This window comes from Oncorhynchus tshawytscha, linkage group LG16 (genome assembly GCF_018296145.1).
Source record: "Oncorhynchus tshawytscha isolate Ot180627B linkage group LG16, Otsh_v2.0, whole genome shotgun sequence".
NCBI lineage: Eukaryota > Metazoa > Chordata > Actinopteri > Salmoniformes > Salmonidae > Oncorhynchus > Oncorhynchus tshawytscha.
Window position 1 is genome coordinate 26,729,413 of NC_056444.1, and position 21,268 is coordinate 26,750,680.

General features: G+C 45.4%; 1 protein-coding gene across 6 annotated transcripts in view; it reads right to left on the bottom strand.

Moving 5' to 3' along the window:
• Positions 1–6,882: 6,882 nt before the first annotated feature.
• The window catches only part of LOC112253192 (cell division cycle and apoptosis regulator protein 1-like), a 36,974-nt gene continuing 22,588 nt past the window's right edge, over positions 6,883–21,268 (bottom strand). For all 6 annotated transcript variants that reach the window (XM_042299035.1, XM_042299037.1, XM_042299039.1 and 3 more), the window contains 13 exons: positions 20,608–20,721; positions 20,296–20,462; positions 19,262–19,472; positions 17,895–17,978; positions 17,078–17,266; positions 16,688–16,879; positions 16,277–16,585; positions 15,902–16,097; positions 12,534–12,751; positions 12,228–12,348; positions 11,779–11,979; positions 11,230–11,435; positions 6,883–8,721 (listed from right to left, as the gene is read on the bottom strand). In XM_042299035.1, coding sequence (XP_042154969.1) covers positions 8,635–8,721; positions 11,230–11,435; positions 11,779–11,979; positions 12,228–12,348; positions 12,534–12,751; positions 15,902–16,097; positions 16,277–16,585; positions 16,688–16,879; positions 17,078–17,266; positions 17,895–17,978; positions 19,262–19,472; positions 20,296–20,462; positions 20,608–20,721 — 2,295 coding nt within the window. In that variant the 3' untranslated portion in view covers positions 6,883–8,634. The remainder of the gene's footprint in view (positions 8,722–11,229; positions 11,436–11,778; positions 11,980–12,227; positions 12,349–12,533; positions 12,752–15,901; positions 16,098–16,276; positions 16,586–16,687; positions 16,880–17,077; positions 17,267–17,894; positions 17,979–19,261; positions 19,473–20,295; positions 20,463–20,607; positions 20,722–21,268) is intronic.

A 21,268-nucleotide genomic window follows, 5' to 3' on the forward strand; every position in this document is an offset into this window, starting at 1 on the left:
TCCACAGCTCAGAGCCTAGTGCGAGGTGTCCACAGCTCAGAGCCTAGTGCGAGGTGTCCACTGCTCAGAGCCTAGTGCGAGGTGTCCACTGCTCAGAGCCTAGTGCGAGGTGTCCACAGCTCAGAGCCTAGTGCGAGGTGTCCACAGCTCAGAGCCTAGTGCGAGGTGTCCACTGCTCAGAGCCTAGTGCGAGGTGTCCACTGCTCAGAGCCTAGTGCGATGTGTCCACTGCTCAGAGCCTAGTGCGAGGTGTCCACTGCTCAGAGCCTAGTGCGAGGTGTCCACAGCTCAGAGCCAAGTGCGAGGTGTCCACAGCTCAGAGCCTAGTGCGAGGTGTCCACAGCTCAGAGCCTAGTGTGAGGTGTCCACAGGTGGGTGGGTCTCCTTCCTCTCATTGCCATGGGCAGCAGTGTGCACTGAAACTATCAACGTGGACAGAAACCACCATTGTGGAGCTCACAGCACAGGTGCACTGTCAGGTGGTGCAGTGCAGACAATAAAATGTGATTTCACAATGTCTAGTTGCTCAGTGTTATCAAGTTGTCCTCTGGTAGTCTGTACTGTGCTACAGTACTCAATCAAATTGATTTCATAACGCACTTTTTACATCAGCAGTTGTCACAAGCTGCTTATACAAAAACCCAGCCTAAAACCCCAAACAGCAAGCAATGCAGATAAAGAAGCACAGGGGGTAGGAAAAACTCTTTAGAAAGGCAGGAACCTAGGAAGAAACGTAGAGAGGAACCAGGCTCCAAGGGGTGGCCAGTCTAGTCGAAAGGGTTTGAACGATATACTGATTCTTTGGATTAGTGACATAAAGCAGAACAGGAGGAGTCAATATGTGGAATCACAGTGACATGGTAACAGGAGGAGTCAATATGTGGAATCACAGTGACATGGTAACAGGAGGAGTCAATATGTGGAATCACAGTGACATGGTAACAGGAGGAGTCAATATGTGGAATCACAGTGACATGGTAACAGGAGGAGTCAATATGTGGAATCACAGTGACATGGTAACAGGAGGAGTCAATATGTGGAATCACAGTGACATGGTAACAGGAGGAGTCAATATGTGGAATCACAGTGACATGGTAACAGGAGGAGTCAATATGTGGAATCACAGTGACATGGTAACAGGAGGAGTCAATATGTGGAATCACAGTGACATTCACACGTGGTCCTTCTGACAATGTGTACTGGGAAAGAAAACGTTTTATACATTTAAAAAATATATACATCCGTCTCAGTATGACTGAAACCTGAAGACATCTGAGTGATTGGCTAACTACACAAAGATGAGCTGGGAATCAGCACTGAGTAGATCTGTTCTCCATTACATGCCATCTGCATCACCTGTCACCATGTTACCACAGAGCTGACTGCAGAGCCTTAACTACATTACAGCCCAGATCTAAATGACTGTTACAGGCTTTTGGTTTATGGTGGGTGTCTTTCAGGGTACAGTTATTATTGCTAGTCAACTTTCAGTAGACACCCACATGAGTGTCTTTCAGAACCCCTCCTAAAACCCCACCTGTTTTGTTTTAGTTGTTGTGACTCTTTGTTAGTTTCCCTTTCTGTTTGAGTGACATTTTTCTTGCTGGGGAACGTAACAATGACCAAGGCTTTGTACAACCGGAGCCCGAAAACTGCTGTGGCAGAGCAACATCAAACATCAGCCACATGAGGTTCAATAAGGGACAAACACACACACACATCCTGACACACACCATGATCGGCAGAGAAGAGAACCTTCCCACTTTTCCCAGTGACCCCTGCACCAAGGTGAACTGAAGCATACAGGAAATACCTCGCTGCGACTTTCTGGTTCGGGTTTAGAGCCTTACACTTCAATGTCGGGGAGGGAGGGACAGGGGGCGAGAAGGAGAGAGAGAGGAGAGAGAGAGATGTATTTGCATTATTATAACAGCTGATAGAATGATAGAAGACAAGTGAAATCTGAAAAGATGACTAAACTGCAGGTTGTTTTTAATCTGTAGAGGCTAGTGGCAAGATGATGCGGCTTTAAGATTTGTGAATGACTAACAACTGGCGTGAACGGAAATGTGTTTTCCTGCGTTTGTTCTCGTAAATGTTGCTTGCTGTATGTTTTGACCCGCTTGCATGCAAACCACAACTAAGACAAAGCCAGCTATGTAGTTTCACAATGGAGATGTTTGTTTTTTCACATTGCAGGCTAGTACTGGCTCACAGTATGATTATGTTATTGACTGAAACGCTTTCCTTCAGGCCAGCTTACTGCAGCGCAATTAAACCAACATCTGCTTTTGCCCCAAAGTGTCAAACACAGATGAATGCTAAGCTTTATGTGCATATTGTCTGTGAAATCTGAAACACGCTATTAAATCCACTACTAGTGCTTTATGTCAGGTTTGACTTCGAGTTCATTTTGAAGGAGATTATAACATGTCAATTGTGGATAAGAAATGTTTTGCCACCTCTATGTCTATGTTTAGTAAATGGTCCATATCTATAGCAATGCAGGCACACAGAGAATGAAGTCACTCCTGTGTAGACTGCTTGTTATTTAGGTAGAGGTCGCCCAGACGACAACTCAGGGGCGTTCCGACATTCCCAGTGGGATTCTACGCCCCCAGAGGGAATGTTGTCAAAAGCAGCGGTGAAACGTTCTCACACTGTAACCCAGTATTGCCAGGTCCTCCAGGCCAGGAAAGAGCATCATTTCCTCAACAACCACACCACTCTGTCCCGCTCAGGAGAAACCAGGGGTGCCGGATCGGCTACGGAGGCGCTGAACATAAAGCCCTTATACATAAGGGTGTGTGCATGTGTGCGTGCATGTGTGCAGGGGGCCTTGGGTGTCGATAGGACAGGGAGAGGCCAGGGAGGACTAAATCAATGGGACCACTCATGTATCAATTACTTAAAGTATCAAACAGCACTGAAGTGGACGGTTCACCTGTTTGACAGGCGTGAGTGAGAGAGAGGGTTAGAGGTAGAGGGGTAGAGATAGAGAGGAAGAGAGAGAACCCAGAGAATCCCTCCAGTTCAATATGCTCCAACAAAATTCTGTGCGAATATGGTTTCGATTTCTTAATGCCTATACAAGGTGCAGATTTTAACTATACAGGGCTGTTACAAGTGTTCTGGGGAACACCAAACTTCCATTGTCAATCTAATGGAGTCTCATACCTCCTAATCTTGCATGCCAGCTTTAACATGAAATTCACACACTCGTTTGGTTCAGCAAGATGGCTTCCCCAACACTGTCATGCCATAACTACTGGCAAGAAATCAAGATGACAACCCAAAGTAAACAGACAGGAAGTTGGGGCGAGTTATGAAAAGCAGACACATCAGGCCACTAACGGCTGTGAGCGAAGCTGGGGGGGGGCAGACTTTGTCATGATAATCACCACACTGAACTTTAGACAGACAGAGAATGGGATGCTTTGGGAGTCAGGGGGAGAGATCAAGAGTTGAGAGAGGGAAACCTCCTACAACTGTTGCATTATGTCTGTGTGTGTACGCACGCATTAATGCTCTCCCTGACATGGGGGAGGTTTTGATGGTTAACGGGGGATGTGGTTGACTCCCAGACTGACACAGAGGGGACAATGGACCCCCATCAGGCCATACAACTCCACACAGCATAGCTGGAGGACAGCCATCAAGACCTATAGACAACCTGCCAGTTACTATACACATCTATAAAAACTCTAACTGAGCTGAACACAGGAGACAAAAGAAAGGGTAGTGATAGGCAGATCAGATGTCAATTCCAGCAAAGTGAGATGTCAAACTTCATAAAGCATATTCTGACTATATCCAACCATCATTGGAACCAGTGTAGCACCATACCCAGATCAACATGTCTATCCCCTGGAACTCTAAAGTCCTCCATATTCACAACAAACATCAAGGGAGACGAAAAAGCAACTTCATCTGTAAAAAAGGCCTGCTCCCCTCCTCTCCCAACTTACCCTCACAACTTGATCTGTAAAAAAGGCCTGCTCCCCCTCCTCTCCCAATTTACCCTCACAACTTGATCTGTAAAAAAGGCCTGCTCCCCTCCTCTCCCAATTTACCCTCACAACTTGATCTGTAAAAAAATTTACCCTCACAACTTGGCCTGCTCCCCTCCTCTCCCAATTTACCCTCACAACTTGATCTGTAAAAAGGCCTGCTCCCCTCTCCCAATTTACCCTCACAACTTGATCTGTAAAAAGGCCTGCTCCCCTCCTCTCCCAATTTACCCTCACAACTTGATCTGTAAAAAGGCCTGCTCCCCTCCTCTCCCAATTTACCCTCACAACTTGATCTGTAAAAAAGGCCTGTTCCCCTCCTCTCCCAACTTAAACTCACAACTTGATCTGTAAAAAGGCCTGCTCCCCTCTCCCTATTTACCCTCACATCTTGATCTGTAAAAAGGCCTGTTCCCCTCCTCTCAACTTACCCTCACAACTTGATCTGTAAAAAGGCCTGCTCCCCTCTCCCTATTTACCCTCACATCTTGATCTGTAAAAAGGCCTGTTCCCCTCCTCTCCCAATTTACCCTCACAACTTGATCTGTAAAAAGGCCTGCTCCCCTCTCCCTATTTACCCTCACATCTTGATCTGTAAAAAGGCCTGTTCCCCTCCTCTCCCTATTTACCCTCACAACTTGATCTGTAAAAAGGCCTGCCCCCTCTCCCTATTTACCCTCACATCTTGATCTGTAAAAAAGGCCTGCTCCCCTCTCCCTATTTACCCTCACATCTTGATCTGTAAAAAGGCCTGCTCCCCTCTCCCTATTTACCCTCACATCTTGATCTGTAAAAAGGCTTGCTCCAATCCTCTCCTAATTTACCCTCAGAGTCCCCTTCCCCCACGGGTAAAGCCTACGGGGGAGGCAGAGAATTCTAAACTTGACCCTACCAGAAAGGAGGGGAACTCTGACCCTACCGGAAGGAAGGGAACTCTTGACACTGCAGGCAGGGAAGAGAACTCTGACCCTACCGCAATGTAAGTTAGGCTTTGTATTGTTGGGGATTTATTATGCTGTTAAGTGGACTAATTACATTGCTATTTTGCTACATTTGTAACTTATTGGTAATGCCATTAGCTTGTAGCCTTGTTAAGTTCAGAAATGTCATCTCCTAATTACTGGATTGCCAACCACTGTAACTGTTGCATGTTTGTAGCTATAAACTCTCCCTTTATAAACGCAACCTGGCTCCACCTGAAAAACTCCAACCCTGCATTGAAATGGACTGATTGTCCACAAACTAGCTTGTGTGTGTGGCCCTTTGATACAGGGGGTTAAAGAGGGGAGAGGGGCAGAGGCCACAAAGGTACTCTGTCTGAGTCTGGGAATGTGGTTACCTGCATCACTCTGTGGCAGGGGTCTGATTTCACAACACGCACGCATACATGCACGCAGAGAAGCTGGATGTGATGGGGGTATCCCTAGGGGGAATGGAGTTTGTGTGCTACCCATTCAGACCAGGACAGAAGGGACAAAAGCCCTGACAGGCAGTCACATAATATACTGATGGATTTAGGATAGTCATTGTTCCTCTGACTGTTCCCTAGGAAATTACATAGAGCTGTTGAATAAACGGCAACAAAATGTAGAGACATAAACACAAACAGGTCTATCGTCTTGTTAAAATAAATAAAAATGTCTATCTTCTCGTGACCCACCATGTAAGAAGTACAACTGTTCTAGGCAGGATACAGTCTGTGACTAAAAAGGAGTCAGCTGCAACCCCCCACCAGTGGTCTCTTCCCACCATTTGGGAAACATTGGGTGAAATCCTTCATACAATATGAGCTTATGCAGTACAGAGAGAATTTTCTGAAATCCCGAGCATCTGAAAAGTTTTCTGTGTGTAAATATCTGCGAGACGAAACAAAAAGGTCATAGTTTCAGTTAACAGTGGACCCCTGAAATGTTAAGATTCCTGAGAGGTCTGAGGTGACCTTCATGAATAGCGGACAGAGAGAAGTTCAGAAATGTCTCACTGGCTTTCGAGAGAGCTGACCGCTGGCCACACCGACAGGAAGACAGGAAACAATCCTACACGTGTCACTGTATTGTCTATTCCCAGAGGTAGACTTTACCATAGACCAAGGTTTCCCAAACTTGGCCCTGGAGCCCCCAGGTGCCCATTTTGTTTTTTTGCCCTAGCACTACACAGCCGATTCAAATAATCAACCTTATTATTTGAATCAACAGTGTATTTTTATTTATTTAACTAGGCAACCATGTAGTGCCTGGGCAAACATTAAGTGCACCCCTGGAGTTTGGGGTTACTCTGCCATAAACAATGAAGCTGAAACCAATGTCTTGTTATGTGTTCTCGGTTACACCTGGAGTCCTGACCTCGAACCTCCAGGACACCATTTCTGATTGATTCATCTAAGGACATGCCTGACACCCAAACTGATATTTCATTTCAGAACGTATTAAAATGGAGGTTAACGAACGGTTGGTTTAAACGTCAGCTGTGTCCTTGTAGTCTTTCCTTTCTAAAGCAGTACTATGGGTCAGGGTGAGCCACTGCAAACTTGCTCACAGGGTTCAAAAGTGGAAAAACATCTATGATTATCTACTGTTGCCTCCTGGTGGTTTATTCAGTCTATTACATTTTTCTAGATTCTAAAATCTCTTAACAGACATCACATGCAGAATTATACACGTATATAATAGTTAAAATACACTTCTAGCCAATAAGCATTTTCCATACGTTTCTACCTTTCATTGCAATATTAATAAGCATTTTCCATACGTTTCTACCTTTCATTGCAATATTAATAAGCATTTGTATATCAATGTTAATCAAAATATCTAGTACACGTTTGTTTTTATACACAAAAAGGCTCTAAAAGATACAGGACAAAAAGACAAAACAATAAAATTGACCACTTTAATTCTGCAAAGGACAACCATAGTCAATTTTCAATAGAAAAATTAAATGCACTAGGCTGCTTTGGACTCATTTCTCAAGTTTTTCTCTCATCCAGGAATTCATCACCACCATCATCATCCCTGTTGCACAACCTTCATCTGAGAAGAGGGGGACAGAATCATAGATCCTCACAGTTCTACAACAACCCAATAACAGAAAACACAGCACTTCTAGAACATCCAGAATTTTACAACAGAACTCCAGTAGTATTCTCATATGGTTTCAATCTAGAATCAGAACAATTATATCTGTGGTCAAAAGGCAGGACCAGACCTGAGGCTGCATTTCTTTTGATGTTAGTGGAGACAGTCAGTTTATGGTTTGGCTATGCATTTACTTCCCTTAACAAAAACAAAAACACTAAACAATCCCAACGTGGACATAACACTTACTACCATGGTCTCACAACTCCTGTGATAAAAAAAAAGCTTGTCACTGGAATAGGCCTCAGAGACTGAGGTTTCACATAAGGAGCTGCATGCAAAACTATGGTCGTATTTATTGGGCACCAAACGGAAGCAACCGGGCCGAAACGGGGAGATACTATCTGAACATGTACAATAAGAATCTTATTCTCGTGTTCCGTTTCAAAACGCTTTGCTACGTTGTTCCCTAATGAATACGACTCATGTCTCAGAACAATGGCAGCCAGTCAGTTACAAAGAATAACAGTAGAAAATACAGAATAACTCATGAGTTTTATGATCAGCCGTCAGTAGAACAGAGTTAAGAGAGAAGAGGAACATGTGATAAAGCAATTCTGTTGACTCATCAAAAACCGTTTCTTCAAGGTCCTAATCCCTGAAACCTCCCCTTCAAATATCAGTTTATTTTAAATATATTTTTTATGAATCCACTTGAACATAAATAACACCATTATTGCTAATTAGAAGTACGTACAACCAGGGTTCTCCCCTAAGAATGTAAGAGGGGTGCTGTGCCACCTTGTAGACTGGTTGCACCATTATGTAAATTCTCTTTATTTGTTGTAATTTAAGACAATTTTCTCTCTCTCTTGATTACAGAAAATGGCAGTTCGAGGTGTTAAAAAAAGCAAAAATCTGCCCCCCGCCACCATACTCAGCAGTACAACCTTGTTCAAAAATCCCGGAGAGAACCCTGTCCAAATCACACATACTGGGATCAACATTGTGGTACTATTTGGGCAAGGCAATGAACGGGCAATACAGAATAAAACAAAACATTCAAATGATCATCATCAATTGAGGAAGCGACTGAAATCTAAAACTAATACCGTAAACAAAGAAGCACTTCACAATGCCATGCACACAATTTCTAACAAAAATCATTTTTTAAATATCACTTTTAGAATGCATTATAATAACAGAGAATCAAACTGTAATTGATATCAAAACAATTAAACATATTTCTTATTTTCAGGTGAAAACAGTGAGGTTACATGAAAACATTAGAACCAATTAAGTGAATGCCTGTCCCAAATGGAACTATATTCCCTATATAGTACACTACTTTGACTAGAGCCCTATAGGTTCCAATCAAAAGCAATGAAATACAAAAAGAATAGAATGCCATTTAGGATTCAAACAATGAAAATCTATACATGGTCCTGGTGGGTGAAAACAACAACCATGGGTCCAAATGAAACTCAATCAAATGATGCTTGTTTTTAGCGCATATTTACAAGGTTGGTAAGAAACGTGTCCGATTAGACAACTCACTCACTGTCCAACTCCTTCATTAATTCATCTGAACCATTGGTTGTTTGGGATATTTGGTCAGGGGTGGCTTCTGTGGGAACCTCCTGGAATGAGAGAAACAAGAATTCCTCAGTTCATTTCAACATACAAAAACAACAGCATTTGGCGGTATTGGACAAGCTAATGATTTCATTATGAAAAGTCCACATTATAGCTGTACTGCTTATCAATGCATTATGTAACAATGAAGCTTCGAACTTGTACGACGAGTACTTTTGTCTCATCAAACAGCTGATTACATCACAAATCCTTTATCACAAAAACTTTACCATAGAGGACCACTTTGGAAACTAGTTTTTTAATTAATATGTTTAAGTGCCATTCTCTGGATATACAAACTACACTGAACAAAACGCAACATGTAGTGCTGGTACCATGTTTCATGAGCTGGAATAAAAGATTCCAGACATTATCCACACATAAAAAAGCTTATTTCACTCAAATTCTGTGCACAAATTTGTTTATATCCCTGTTAGTAAGAATTTCTCTTTTGCCAAGATTATCCATCCACCTGACAGGTGTGGCATATCAAGAAGCTGATTAAACAGCATGATCATTACAAAGGTGCAACTTGTGCTAAAGAATATAAATGGCCACTAAAATGTGCTATTTTGTCACAACACAATGCCACAGATGTCTCAAGTTGAGGGAACGTGCAATTAGAATGCTGACTGCAGGAATGTCCACCAGAGCTGTTGCCAAAGAATTGAATGTCCATTTCTCTACTATATGCCACCTCCAACATTGTTTTAGAATATTTGGCAAAATGTTCAGGCCTCACAACCATAGACCATATGTATGGCGTCGTGTGGGCAAGCGGTTTGCTGATGTTAATGTTGTGAACAGTGTGCCCCATGGTAGGGATGGGGTTATGGTATAGGCAGGCATAAGCTACAGAACAACGAACACAATTGCATTTTATTGATGGCAATTTGAATGCACAGAGATACTGTGATGAGATCCTGAGGCCCATTTTTTTTAAAGGTTTCTGTTATCAACAGATGCATATCTGTATTCCCAGTCATGTGAAATCCATAGATTAGGGCCTAATGAACTCATTTCAATTGACTGATTTCCTTATATGAACTGTAACTAAAATCTTTGAAATTGTTGTAGGTTGCGTTTATATTTTTGTTCAGTATACATCTTGCTGTATATGTTTTTACCCTAAACCTAATTCAAGATCCGCAGAATGTAACTCGAAATGTAATGCAAATCTCCCATTAACAACTAACCAAATGCAGCAACTGTAAGGTTCTTTCTTTCTCTCTTTTACGTAACGAATAATTACCATTTAAAACCAAATCAAACATTATTTGCCACATGCGCCGAATACAACAAGTGTAGACTTTACAATGAAATGCTTTACTTACAAGCCCTTAACCAACAGTGTAGTTCAAGAAGAAGAAAATATTTAGCATGTAAGCTAAAATTAAAAGAAATAATACAAAGTCAGAAATAAGAATAACAAGCCTATAGACAGGGGGCACCGGTACCGAGTCAGTGTGTGGGGGTACAGGTTAGTTGAGGTAATTTGTACATGTAGGTGGGGGCAAAGTGACTATGCATAGGTAACAAACAAACAGCGAGTTTGAACGGGCAATACAGAATAACAGCAAGTAGCAGCAGTGCACAAGAGGGGAGGGGTCATTGTAAATTGTCCAGTGGCGACTTTTATCAATTGTTCAGCAGTCTAGTAGCTTGGTGGTAGAAGTTGTTGAGGAGCCTTTTGGTCCTAAATATAACTTGGGTGATTGTAGTCTCTGCCAATTTTATGGTCTTTCCTCTGACACCGCCTATTATATAGGTCCTGGACTGCAGGAAGCTTGGCCCCAGTGATGTAATGGGTCGTTCGCACTACTCTCTGTAGCACCTTACAATCATTTAGGCAGGTTACTTTTGGGCACAGGGACTATGGTGGTCTGCTTGAAACATGTAGGTATTACAGACTCGGTCAGGGAGAGGTTGAAAATGTCAGTGAAGACACTTGACAGTTGGTCCGTGCATGCTTTGAATACACGTCCTGGTAATCTGTCTGGCCCAGCGGCTTTGTGAATGTTGACCTGTTTAAAGGTTTTGTTCACATCGGCAATCGAGAGAGTTATCACACAGTTATCCAGAACAGCTGTTGCACTCATGCATGCTTCAGTGTTGCTTGCCTCGAAGCGAGCATAAAAAGGCATTTTGCTCATCTGGTAGTCTCGCGTCACTGGGCAGCTCACATCTGGGTTTCCCTTTGTAGTCAGTTATAGTTTTCAAGCCCTGCCACATCCCGACGAGCGTCAGAGTCGGTTTGCTTGTAAGCAGGAATCAAGAGGATAGAACTGTGGTCAGACTTGCCAAATGGAGGGTGGGGGAGAGCTTTGTATGCATCTCTGTGTGTGGAATAAAGGTGATCTAGGATTTATTTTTCCCAGGTTGCACATGTGACATGCTGGTAAAAAAATGCTGGTAAAAAAATTCTAGAACTGATTTAAGTTAGCCTGCATTAAAGTCCCTGGCCACTAGGAGCGCCGCTCATGTCTACGAATAAATCAGTCAATCAATCGTACCTTTTTGAGGACTCCCTGAAGTTCATTCATGGCATTGCCCAGGTTGTTAAGTGTCTTGCTAAGCTGGTTGTGGTAGACCGTGTTCTGTTCCTCCGTGGTCCTGAGGTTGTTCTCTGTCTGGCCCAGGGTTCCCTTCACCTCCTCCAGATCTTTAGACAGGACTCTATTAGCAGATACCAGCTGGAGGATCTGCTTGGTGTCCTCAACTGGAACACACACACACAAATTAATGAGAAAATGTATTTAAAATCTCAATGTCTAGGCTTACTTCAAATTCAAGAACCTTAAGCATTGTCAATGTTAATTTAAATTTCAAGACATTTCTACAAGAAGTTTTCCGAGAGCGAGTGAGCAAGCGAGAGAAAGGAGTAGTATTGCCACCACCTTGAATAAAGAAGCAAAATGCTGTACTTCTAGTTGAACTACTACAAATATCAGGTCTGAATCCTAACTTAAGACACACTACTGACGTCAATAAGGGAGTTGATTAAAGTCTGAATTTTGTGTTTTTAAGTTGGGATTGTGTTGGAGATAAGTGGATTGTCCTACCTATTTTGGAGTCCTGCACCATTAGTTTCTGCTCAATCTCCTCCCTGGCCTTCTCACTCTTGTCCAGTTTGTGCATCATGCTGCCCACATCTACCATGGCTCCATTATACACTATCAGACTGCTGCCTCCTCCTGACTCACTAGCCTCTGCTAGCGCTGCCTGGCCACGAGAGACAAACATGGGCAGCAACGCACGGTTACCTGAGGGAGGGGAGAAATAGGGAAAACAAGGGGAGAGGTAGAAAGGAAGAGAGAGAGGTGGAGGGAAAGAGTTGAAAGTGTAGGACTCAAAATAAACCACACTCCGTCAGTTCTTACTATGTTAGATATTCACCTAAATCACTGGTGAAGGAATAGATTATTCTGTTCAACATTAGTGAAGCTTTAAAATGCTTTGAGACGAGTCATAAAGAGAACTATTAACCCACTCCAGTGTCTCCTTCACTCACCTAGCAGGTTGTCCAGCAGGCCTTCACTGAAGGAAGGAGCCGCCTCGTCTTTAGCTGCGTCTGTTAGTTTACGGTAGTAACACGACTCTCTTACCACTGGCTTGTTCAACAACTTCTTTACCTGCAAATTAATCAACATTATAAAAAGGGCTAACTAATTATCACTCGCATATATTGTGACAAATATATTTTAAAAAAGGGTAAGACTGGCGTGTGTAACCTTCAGCTCTAGACAGGTATAAGCCCCTGTGTGTGTATACCTGAGCTCTGGACAGATGTAACCCCAGAGTGTGTGTGTGTATATACCTGGGCTCTGGACATATGTAACCCCAGAGTGTACATGATGTCCTCCAGGTCTTTCTCCAGTAGGTATCCACAGTGGCTCTGGTCAAAGTAGACAAAGGCCATGAGCAGGTCCTTGTTGTAGGTCACCATCTGCTTCTTCTCCTTGTCTTTAGAGGACCCCTCCTTGGACTTCCTGTCGTCTCTCCTGTCCCTGTCATTAGAGTCCTCATCGTCTTTATCTGAAAGAGGGCAGGAGAGGAGCGCGTCAGTGCAGAATGAGAGGGCAGGAGAGGAGCGCGTCCGTGGAGAATGAGGGGGCAGGAGAGGAGCGCGTCCGTGGAGAATGAGGGGGCAGGAGAGGAGCGCGTCCGTGGAAAATGAGGGGGCAGGAGAGGAGCGCGTCAGTGGAGAATGAGGGGGCAGGAGAGGAGCGCGTCAGTGGAGAATGAGGGGGCAGGAGAGGAGCGCGTCAGTGGAGAATGAGGGGGCAGGAGAGGAGCGCGTCAGTGGAGAATGAGGGGGCAGGAGAGGAGCGCGTCAGTGGAGAATGAGGGGGCAGGAGAGGAGCGCGTCAGTGCAGAATGAGGGGGCATGAGAGGAACGCGTCAGTGCAGAATGAGGGGGCATGAGAGGAGCGCGTCAGTGGAGAATGAGGGGGCAGGAGAGGAGCGCGTCAGTGGAGAATGAGGGGGCAGGAGAAGAAAGCGTCAGTGGAGAATGAGGGGGCAGGAGAAGAAAGCGTCAGTGGAGAATGAGGGGGCAGGAGAAGAAAGCGTCAGTGGAGAATGAGGGGGCAGGAGAAGAAAGCGTCAGTGGAGAATGAGGGGGCAGGAGAAGAAAGCGTCAGTGGAGAATGAGGGGGCAGGAGAAGAAAGCGTCAGTGGAGAATGAGAGGGCAGGAGAAGAAAGCGTCAGTGGAGAATGAGAGGGCAGGAGAAGAAAGCGTCAGTGGAGAATGAGAGGGCAGGAGAAGAAAGCGTCAGTGGAGGATGAGAGGGCAGGAGAAGAAAGCGTCAGTGGAGGATGAGGGCAGGAGAAGAAAGCGTCAGTGGAGGATGAGAGGGCAGGAGAAGAAAGCGTCAGTGGAGGATGAGAGGGCAGGAGAAGAAAGCGTCAGTGGAGGATGAGAGGGCAGGAGAAGAAAGCGTCAGTGGAGGATGAGAGGGCAGGAGAAGAAAGCGTCAGTGGAGGATGAGAGGGCAGGAGAAGAAAGCGTCAGTGGAGAATGAGAGGACAGGAGAAGAAAGCGTCAGTGGAGAATGAGAGGACAGGAGAAGAAAGAGTCAGTGGAGAATGAGAGGGCAGGAGAAGAAAGCGTCAGTGGAGAATGAGAGGGCAGGAGAAGAAAGCGTCAGTGGAGAATGAGAGGGCAGGAGAAGAAAGCGTCAGTGGAGAATGAGAGGGCAGGAGAAGAAAGCGTCAGTGGAGAATGAGAGGGCAGGAGAAGAAAGCGTCAGTGGAGAATGAGAGGGCAGGAGAAGAAAGCGTCAGTGGAGAATGAGAGGGCAGGAGAAGAAAGCGTCAGTGGAGAATGAGAGGGCAGGAGAAGAAAGCGTCAGTGGAGAATGAGAGGGCAGGAGAAGAAAGCGTCAGTGGAGAATGAGAGGGCAGGAGAAGAAAGCGTCAGTGGAGAATGAGAGGGCAGGAGAAGAAAGCGTCAGTGGAGAATGAGAGGGCAGGAGAAGAAAGCGTCAGTGGAGAATGAGAGGGCAGGAGAAGAAAGCGTCAGTGGAGAATGAGAGGGCAGGAGAAGAAAGCGTCAGTGGAGAATGAGAGGGCAGGAGAAGAAAGCGTCAGTGGAGAATGAGAGGGCAGGAGAAGAAAGCGTCAGTGGAGAATGAGAGGGCAGGAGAAGAAAGCGTCAGTGGAGAATGAGAGGGCAGGAGAAGAAAGCGTCAGTGGAGAATGAGAGGGCAGGAGAAGAAAGCGTCAGTGGAGAATGAGAGGGCAGGAGAAGAAAGCGTCAGTGGAGAATGAGAGGGCAGGAGAAGAAAGCGTCAGTGGAGGATGAGGGCAGGAGAAGAAAGCGTCAGTGGAGAATGAGGGCAGGAGAAGAAAGCGTCAGTGGAGAATGAGGGCAGGAGAGGAAAGCGTCAGTGGAGAATGAGGGCAGGAGAGGAAAGCGTCAGTGGAGAATGAGGGCAGGAGAGGAAAGCGTCAGTGGAGAATGAGGGCAGGAGAGGAAAGCGTCAGTGGAGAATGAGAGGAGAGGAAAGCGTCAGTGGAGAATGAGGGCAGGAGAGGAAAGCGTCAGTGGAGAATGAGGGCAGGAGAGGAAAGCGTCAGTGGAGAATGAGGGCAGGAGAGGAAAGCGTCAGTGGAGAATGAGGGCAGGAGAGGAAAGCGTCAGTGGAGAATGAGAGGAGAGGAAAGTGTCAGTGGAGAATGAGTGGAGAGGAAAGTGTCAGTGGAGAATGAGTGGAGAGGAAAGTGTCAGTGGAGAATGAGTGGAGAGGAAAGTGTCCGTGGAGAATGAGTGGAGAGGAAAGTGTCCGTGGAGAATGAGTGGAGAGGAAAGTGTCCGTGGAGAATGAGAGGAGAGGAAAGTGTCCGTGGAGAATGAGTGGAGAGGAAAGTGTCCGTGGAGAATGAGTGGAGAGGAAAGTGTCAGTGGAGAATGAGTGGAGAGGAAAGTGTCAGTGGAGAATGAGAGGAGAGGAAAGTGTCCGTGGAGAATGAGAGGAGAGGAAAGTGTCCGTGGAGAATGAGGAGAGGAAAGTGTCCGTGGAGAATGAGAGGAGAGGAAAGTGTCCGTGCAGAATGAGAGGAGAGGAAAGTGTCCGTGGAGAATGAGAGGAGAGGAAAGTGTCCGTGCAGAATGAGAGGAGAGGAAAGTGTCCGTGCAGAATGAGAGGAGAGGAAAGTGTCCGTGCAGAATGAGAGGAGAGGAAAGTGTCCGTGCAGAATGAGAGGAGAGGAAAGTGTCCGTGCAGAATGAGAGGAGAGGAAAGTGTCCGTGCAGAATGAGAGGAGAGGAAAGTGTCCGTGCAGAATGAGAGGAGAGGAAAGTGTCCGTGCAGAATGAGAGGAGAGGAAAGTGTCCGTGCAGAATGAGAGGAGAGGAAAGTGTCCGTGCAGAATGAGAGGAGAGGAAAGTGTCCGTGCAGAATGAGAGGACAGGAGAGGAGCGCGTCAGTGCAGAATGAGAGGGCAGAGAGGAAAGTGTCAGTGCAGGATGAGAAGACAGGAAAGGATTGTGTCAGTGCAGAATGAGAGGAGAGCGTCAGTGGAGAATGAGAGGACAGGATAGGAACATGTCAGTGCAGAATGAGAGGACAGGAAAGTGTCAGTGCAGGATGAGGACAGGAGAGGAAAGTGTCAGTGCAGGATGAGAAGACAGGAAAGGATTGTGTCAGTGGAGAATGAGAGGACAGGATTATCATGTGTACCATCTTCATCGTCGTCGTCTTCGGCCTCAAGAGGGTCGTACTCCTCAGCATTGGTGTTGTTGCTCTCATCCTCCTCCTTCTCCTCTATAGACTCCTCCTTTTTCAGCACCTCCTTCTCTTCCTTCTCACCCTCCTTCTCGCCCCCCTCCTCGCCCTCCTTCTCGCCTTCCTTCTCGCCCCCCTCCTCGCCCTCCTTCTGGGTTAGGAAAAGACATAACAGGAACAAGTTAGAACTAGCAGACCGTTTGAAAATCCAAGCATTTGAATCATGGCGTAAGCTTGTATTTTAAGTAAGCTACAATGTAAACTGCTTCATGATCTAGTAAAACTGTCAATATGACTACAATTCATCTTCAAGAGCTATGAGCCACCCACCTTCCTCTCCTGTTCCTCTTCCTTTGCCTTCTTCATCGCCGGCTCTCCGTTCTCCTCCTCGCCTTTCTTCACGTCCCCTTTCTGCCCCGCCTCTTTCTGCCCCGCCTCTTTCTGCCCCGCCTCTTTCTGCCCCGCCTCTTTCTGCCCCGCCTCTTTCTGCCCCGCCTCTTTCTGCCCCGCCTCTTTCTTGGCCTTCACCTTCTTGTCTTTCTTGTCATCCTTGCAGGGCACAGAGGCCAGGGCCTTGAAAATCCTGTAGCCAAAGTCTCTCTGTAGCATCTCATTAAACAGCTCCGCGAACAGAGACACCTGGAGAGAAGAGAAGACAGCAATATTTGATGGAAATCTGTACTTCTAGGCATCTAAATGAATGTTCAAGTGTGTATGTCCTGAATGTGTGCGTTGTCTCACCTCGAAGGAGTGTTCCTTGTTGTCCTCCAGTCTGTAGTCAAGCAGAACGCTCAGAGACATGACGCTGCAGTCAAACTTTCCGCTCTTGGCCGCCCAGTTGGGGTGAACGATGATGGTGGGCTCGTCTGGCAGGACGTACCGCTTCTCTCTGCGCTGGCGCTCCAACTCCTCCTGCTTCTTCCTTTCCTCCTCCTGATGGACAGACAGACAGACAGAGGGAAGGAGAATCAGAAACAAGTAATCAGTCAATCCATTCTAGTAAACCAGCCATAGTGATGCTGTTGGTAAGTGTGTTTACTGTAGCTGTGCATTAAAAGCTTACCTCTGTCCAGCTTTTGTGCGTCTGTCTATAAGTACATACATTAGCCAAAGTGCCCAAACCTCCTGTACCTCTCTGTCCTCCTCTATAAGTTGAGGCGCCTCCTCCTCCGGGGCCTGGCTCTCTGGTAACTCGGGCTCCTTGGCCTCCTCCACCTGCTCTTCCACCTTCAACTGCTTGGTGAGACGGGCAATCAGCTGGGACTTTAACCCCTTAGAGCTCAGGGAGCGGGACTCTAACTCCTTACGAAGGTCATTCACCTACAGCGGAGAGAGGTGGTTGGTCAGTTCAACATTAAGCATTATGACACATTTTGAAAAGTTACAGAACTTGTCCATTTACAATGTCTCTTGCATATGGATTGGATATACAATGTGATTCAAACTATTTTGTGCTGAACAAACGTTGCAAGTGAGCAGTATGCAGATTGCGGAAGCCGCTTCTTTTGTATCACTTTACGACGCAGCAACACGTCAATCAACACATCACTATATCAACACAGGAATGAGCCACACAATACATAAGTGCATAACACACACCAGGAAACTTCCTGTGGAGAAGCTAATTATATACAGGAATGTACCGTCATGACTTGTGATTAGTCTATTGTTAAGATGGTTGTGAAGTTGCATGGCTAGAGAGATGAGGATGTGGGTCCTGCCTCTGACTCGCTTGCAGTGCCAAGGTTATGGTATTTCCTGCAGTGATCATCACTATACACATACAAAAAACATGTAGACTATGTACTCTCTAATGTAAATCTCTTTAAATAGAAATATCTGCTAGGTGTCTTTGAAAGTCAAAGTAATTCACTTTGTATTGACTGAGTAATATTCAGTCATTTCTCAAGTATATGCTATTCAACAATCAAATACTTGAGAACCCTACCTTCATTGATTTCGGATCAAGCTTAGCCCAGTGTGTCGGAGTGGTCACCTCCTTCGAATCTTCTTCATCCTTCTCCTCTTCCTCCTTTTAGAAAGAACCATCCAACCGAGACAGAAAGAAAGAGAGGGACAGCAAACCATTAAATCAACACTTCTTCTGTCGTTTTAAGTAGTAAAACATTTTTTTTTTTTTTTTTTTTTTTTTTTTTTTTTAAATAAAGTTGATCCGTGCAAGAAGCAAGGTTCACATCCTGTGTCTCTGATAGTTTCTCTGGTCCTAGTGAGTAGCTCTGGGATGATAAAGTAGTCCTCTGCTACTGCAGGGTGGGTAGGTAGGTAACACAGGGATACCACCCTCTAGTTCTATATAATAAAACCTTTATCAAACCAACGGAAAACCAATGCCCCCGCCCCCCAGCGGCCAATCAATCACGTTCTGTGGAACACAAAAAGGTAAATCAATGACAGTGGGTTCCAAAGGGGATGTGGTCTGTGTAGTGGAAGCTTCATCAGGTTCAACTCAAAGCTGGTGCCCCCAAACTCAGTGTGTAGCTTAACTGTCTGTATGGAGTTCCCTAGCTAGCCATCCTAATCTAACATGGATTCTGATTAGGGATAGTTCTGGATTCTGCATTCTTCTGGTTCAGTTTAGGTTCTAGAACATCATAGAAAACCTTATGTCAAACCAACTGCCCTGGAACAAACCAAGCTCTAGATACAGTCCAATCAAAAACAGGGACAGACAAGAGACAGAACTTAGGGGAGGGGATTTTCTCTCCTTTCGAATTCAGCAGATATTGAAGTTAAGAAATTATTAAAAAAAAGGAAACAAAATCTAGAACATACACACATCAACGCAACTGGCTCTGCAGGTTCCAGTAGAATCCTCAGTAATTCCAAGCAAAGAATCAAATGTCATTTTATCCACCCCACTTACAAGTAGACAATTCCAAGCAGGGCCATTTTTGATTAAATGTGATAACACAAGCAAATTAAAACTTAAGCTATATCCAGTTTGGTACCCAATTATGAGACATTTCTAGAGCTGGAAGCTGATTGGCCAGTTGCGGCGGTATCGATCAGATACAACCTAGTCTCCTTCCACTGTGTGTCTGCCGAGTGTGAGGGCAGGGAGGGGTGTAGGGCGGGGAGGCTGGGGGTAGGAGCAGGTAGCAGGACGGTAGGAGAGGAACTGAACCTAAAGGGGGTATGGTAGTTCAGGATTCTGCCTGCATTGTGTGTATTTAGGTGTGTATAACATATGTAGCGTGTGTATCTGGGGTTGTTGTGTCTAGTGAATATCCTGTGCCTGTGTTGGTCCTGTGAGAAGCAGGGGAAATGAGAAGAAAGGGATTAGCGGTTCAGTGCCTGTTCTCCATCAGCCTCCTTCCTCTCGGCGGACAGCTTCTCAGCCAGCTGCTCCCGGAGTCCCCGCGACAGCCCCTCCCACTCTGAGCGGGTAGGAAGACAATGCCAAACATCCGGGAGAAACAAAACCACTGTCTCCACATGTGCGGGCACTGTCCGCCCCTTGTGAGTCTCCTCAGGGCGATGATAGCGAATCTCTGCAAAACGATACCTGTCGCAAAGGAAGAAGGCGCATTGGAAAGAAACATTCCAGTCAGGGACACACATCTCTTAAAAACAGGGCTAGGGCTAGCCTAAGCTACATTCCCCCAAATGACTTTTGAACTTGTTACAGTATCCCCCCAACACAAAGAACACACAATTAGCATAACGGAACCCAGTCCGCAGCTCTCCATTGGTTGTCAGGGGTAACGGTGGCCATTTTGGTAAATTTGACAGAAAAACATCACCCCTGTTAACACCCCCAAAACCGCCCCAACCCTCGCCTTCAGCCAATTAAAGCTCAGTATTTCTCTGTTGTGACTTCGCGGAGGGGTGTTTTTGAGAGAAGACACAGAATCATAGGGCAGGACAGTGAAAGCAAGAAGTTAAATATGTAAGATATTTAACAGAATGAAAGGGGGGGAAAAAATTAACACAAAAAGGTTATTGTGGCGTCTTCTGGTCCGGGAGACTGCTCTTTGAGCCACAGAATCAATCACTCATTCATCCGCCCACATAGATATACAAAGATGGAGAAAAGCAGGACGTCATCATACCGTAGCCAACGGGACATATTGCGAAACAAAAAATTATTAAGAGGCAAATCAAATGACAGAATCATAGTCATTAACGTCCAAAAGACAAACCAACAAAAAAAAGCACCCATCCAAAGTGTCAGATATCGATATTAAGCGTTGGAAGGTGAGAAAACCATCACGGACCGTCACCATTTGTATTTTTTTGGTAATAATATTACCACAGGTCTAGTTATGTAGAGAAAAACGACAGACAGAAAAGAGAGAAGGGAGGTTGAGGAGAAGAGCAGGACTTACCACTGAGTGCAGAGACTCAGGTCTATGCCTGTGAGGGCCTTACAACAGCGTATGGCTGTCTTTATGAGCACAGCCGGGTCCTTCTCAGGGTCCACTCCATCCAGGGAGGGGGACCAGTGGCCCCCGATGGCCATAGCCTCGTCCTTACCCCGCATCCCCACCAGGAACTGAGAGAGAAATAGAGAGACAGAAGGACAGAGAAATTGGAAAGAGAAACAAGAGAAAAAAGAAAAAGAAAAATGAAGCCTAAGCTATGCAACTTACTCATAACTACTACGTACTGTACGAACCAGTGGTTGACACCTAACTGACCTTGATGAGGCGGGCGGGGTGCTGGAAAGCGTCTCTAAGTTCTTGGGGGTCCTCAGCCAGAGCACAGGACTTATGGTAGAGCTCCTCTAGACTGGGGTTGGCCAGCAACATCACCTATTCAACACAAGACAACAGACAGGACAAGTCAAGGTGTGAACGTTTGTGTGTGAACTACCTTATTGCTGTAAGTGGTATTAGGTGTGTGCATCACAGCATAGCGCTGAACAGGTGTGTGTGTCGGGGTTTCCGTTAGCCAGTAATAGACGGCTTTCGTCCGCATAAAAATAAAAAAAAGCAGATAAATAAAATTGCTGCCGGCGAATTGTCTGGGAGAAGAATACTGCTTTATATCCTCTTCATTGATGGAAATACATTTGACTGGTCATGCTTATCGGTCTATAGATACATTTGACTGGTCATGCTTATCGGTCTATAGATACATTTGACTGGTCATGCTTATCGGTCTATAGATACATTTGACTGGTCATGCTTATCGGTCTATAGATACATTTGCATAATTTAGTGGAATTAAATTGGGGCTTGTGTACAGTACATTGGTTATGCATCTTATTTATCACACTCGTACAGCATACAGATACAGAGCCTTTTAGTGGAAAATCTGTCAGACAGCGTAAGAGCTGCTGCAGCATCTTGTGGTGCT